The 3,360-nt window shown below is 47.7% G+C and overlaps 1 protein-coding gene across 1 annotated transcript in view; it reads left to right on the top strand.

Moving 5' to 3' along the window:
* Positions 1 to 1,154: 1,154 nt before the first annotated feature.
* The window catches only part of MALSU1 (mitochondrial assembly of ribosomal large subunit 1), a gene marked incomplete at its 5' end in the record, with an annotated part of 17,721 nt that continues 15,515 nt past the window's right edge, over positions 1,155 to 3,360 (top strand). The window contains 2 exon segments of the mRNA XM_023753852.1: positions 1,155 to 1,413; positions 1,416 to 1,459. Of these exon segments, the coding sequence (XP_023609620.1) occupies positions 1,155 to 1,413; positions 1,416 to 1,459 (303 nt within the window).

Here is a 3,360-nt window from a genome sequence, read left to right as displayed (position 1 = left end):
GGGGGGAAAAGAAGAGTAGGAGAGGGAAACGACCCCCTCCCCCCTAGGGGGGCGGGGGGGAGGGACTGACTATAGTACTAATGCGACGAAACACCAAAAAAAAAGAGGTGTGTGAGGGTTTTCCCTCATCGTCCCCAAATGTGCCTTCCCCTACACCTAAAAAGTATTTTCGAGGACGCTTCCAACAAAATGCCCATTAACAGCTCAGACTCCTCTAGTCCCCGTATGACGCGGCAACCCTGGGTTACCGTTGGCTTTTCCAGCGGGGCCCACTCCCCCCGCTTTCACCCTCCTCAAGGGGTCCTGCCAAACGTCCCCAGGTCCGCTAGCGGGTCGGGGCGAGAGTTCTGGGGATGAGCCGGGCCCCGGCGGGTGCGTAAGAAGCGCCGTTGGACCCGCGCGCATCAATGTCCCCTAACCGCTGGAGGCTTTTAGAAACTGGAGAGACGGTCCGGGAGCGCATCTGCGAAAGCTGGTGGAGGGGAGGGGTGTGCGAGGGGGGCGGTGTTGGGGAACTAGCCCGGGCCCTCGGCGGGCCGTGGTGGAACTTCAGGGAGTCATCAATTCACTGGCTGCCTTGCTCCAGGGTAAGGAACGGAATATCTAAATCTCTGCAGGAAAGAAAAAAGAGAGAGAGAGATTTTCACAGGTAACAGTTCTATAACCCAAGGGGCTTTATAAGAAAAACTCGAGGGTTCAACAGAAGAGCCGTTTTAAAATGTTTAGCGCTCTCCTGGGTTCATTTGCGGCCGCGCCCTTCCCCGGCGAGGCCTGGGTTCCTTCATCTCAGACGAAGGCCGTGGACCAGGTAACGCAGACGGCGAGAGCCCTTCCCGCCCACGATCGTGGTTCCGCGACCCTCTGTGTCCGGTGTTGGATTCCACACGCCCTGGGCTGTCACCCCGCCCCGCGCGTGCCGTTTCCCTCCCTTTCTGCGCCGGTTCTGTGTCTGAGGCTCATTGCTCCTTCCCTCGGGGACTAGTCACGGAAAGGCACTCGGGACTGGGGTGTGGCTCTCTGCACACGCAGTGGCAAAGGGTGTGTGGTGGCTCCGTGCGCCCTGAGCATCTTTCCTACAAAAGCCGGGCGGTGCTGGATGGAAGCCCTGCCCGGGTTCGGCGGCCTTCCGGCGGCCTGGCCTGCCCTGTCTTTGAAGACCTTTCGGACCTCAGTCCCGCCCGGCAGCAGCGGTTCCACTGTCAGGGGCCCGTGGCTCCGGGTGCACCCCGTGTTTGACGCCGACTGGGCCCCCTGACACGAGCAAAACTTGGTGCATTTCAGATCACACGGGGCCCAAGTTTGACATCGATATGTTGGTTTCGCTTCTGAGGCAAGAGAATGCAAGAGACATCTGTGTGATCCGAGTTCCTCCCGAAATGAGATACACAGATTACTTTGTGATCGGGAGCGGAACTCCACCCGACACTTACATGCCATGGCCTACTACATCGTGAAAATGGTAGGTAGGGCGCCTTCTTCTCCCTTGGGCACCGGGAACTGGGTGAAATGGTGTCAGTGCGTTAGGCTGAGGAGAAACACGTGAAAAGTCAATCTGTCAATGAGATTATATAAGCCCACATTTTCAGAATTTGCGTGAGTGTTTTATGTTCTCTGATAGTGAAAATGATGGGTGTGGGGGGACGGGAGGGTTAATGGGGGGGGGGACCAATGTAATACTGTCAACAATAAAGATTGTTTTAAAAAAGGAAGTTATGGGGACAAATATCCAACCCTAGTGAATCAGGGTATTTCTAATTCTTGTCTTTTAAAAAAATATTAAAAAATAACCTGAGACAGACTAGAGACAGTATAACCCAGAGGGATTTCTAGAGCAGCACTGTCTGATATAGTAGCCATTAGCCACATGTGGCTATTTAATTATAAATTAAAATTTTAAATTCAATTCTTTATTTGTACTAGGCCAAATTTCAGGTGCTCAGTAGCCACATGTGACTAATGGCTACCATGTTGGGTAGTACAATAAAACATTTCCATAATTGCAAAAAGTTCTATAGGACAGTGCTGACCTAGAGTTAATTCAAATGTTTGAGCATGTCCTGTGTTCCCAAGCACTGTGCTGGGTATTGGGAAGGTAAAAATGAGGAAGATTTAGTCCTTACCCTCTGAAGTCACAGTTGAAGAAAGGGAAGGCAGTTCATTTTGCAGCTGTACCGAATATAAATCAGAATGAGGAAGAAAATGTACTTGGCAGCTTTTCCCTGATGCTGATACCACTTTACAGGGAAACATACCTCTCTCACCTTGTTGAAAATTGGACAATTAAGACCCAAAGGGATTGCCTAGAGAAGGCTGGTAAAATAAGAAGGGGGCTGGCCTTACCCGGTTTGGCTCAGTGGATAGAGCGTCGGCCTGCGGACTGAAGGGTCCCAGGTTCGATTCTGGTCAAGGGCATGTACCTGGGTTGCGGCACATCCCCAGTAGGGGGTGTGCAGGAGGCAGCTGATCGATGTTTCTCTCTCATCGATGTTTCTAGCTCTCTATCCCTCTCCCTTCCTCTCTGTGAAAAATCAATAAAATATATTTAAAAAAAAAAAAAAGAAGGGGACTGAAAACAGAGCCTTGGTGCCTATACACATTAAACAATGACTTCCCATTCTCCCTTCTCCCAGCCCCCGGCAACCACCATTCTGCTTTCTGTCTATAAATTTGACTACTCTAAGCACCTCATATGAGTGAAATAATACCCTATTTGTTGTTGTTTTTCTGTAACGGGCTTATATCACTTAGCATAGTGTTTTCAAGGTTCATCCATGTTGTAGCATGTGTCATATTTTATTGTATGTACAACCTGATTTTATCTGTTCATTCAGTGATGGACATTTGGGTTGCTTCCCCCTTTGGGCTATTATGAATAATGCTGCTATAAACATGAGTGTAGAAATATCTGTTCATGTCCTAGCTTTTTAAAATATTTATTTTTTAATTATAGTTGATATGTAATATATAAGTTTCAAGTATATAACATAGTGATTAGGTATTTATATACCTTAAGTAATGATCACCATGGTAAGTCTAGCACCCTTCTGGCACCATACATAATTATTACAATATTACTGACTATATTCCCTATGCTGTACTTTACATCCCTGTGACTAATTTTATAACTGGCAGATTGTATTTCTTAATTCCCTTCACCTTTTTTTGCCTATCTCCCCACCTCCATCACTTCTGGCAACCATCAGTTCTGTTTCTTTAATTTCTTGCATTTTTTATTGTTTTGGGAGGGGTGTCACCAAGTTTATTTTATTTAAATCATTTGTTATTTTTCAAATACAATTGATATATAGTATTGAAATGTGGGGCTTGGGGTGCAGACTTTTCTTCCCATGAGTTCTTGTC

The sequence above is a fragment of the Myotis lucifugus genome, unplaced genomic scaffold (genome assembly GCF_000147115.1).
Source record: "Myotis lucifugus unplaced genomic scaffold, Myoluc2.0 scaffold_52, whole genome shotgun sequence".
In the NCBI taxonomy this organism is placed as follows: domain Eukaryota; kingdom Metazoa; phylum Chordata; class Mammalia; order Chiroptera; family Vespertilionidae; genus Myotis; species Myotis lucifugus.
This window is presented reverse-complemented; position numbering and strand designations above follow the sequence as displayed.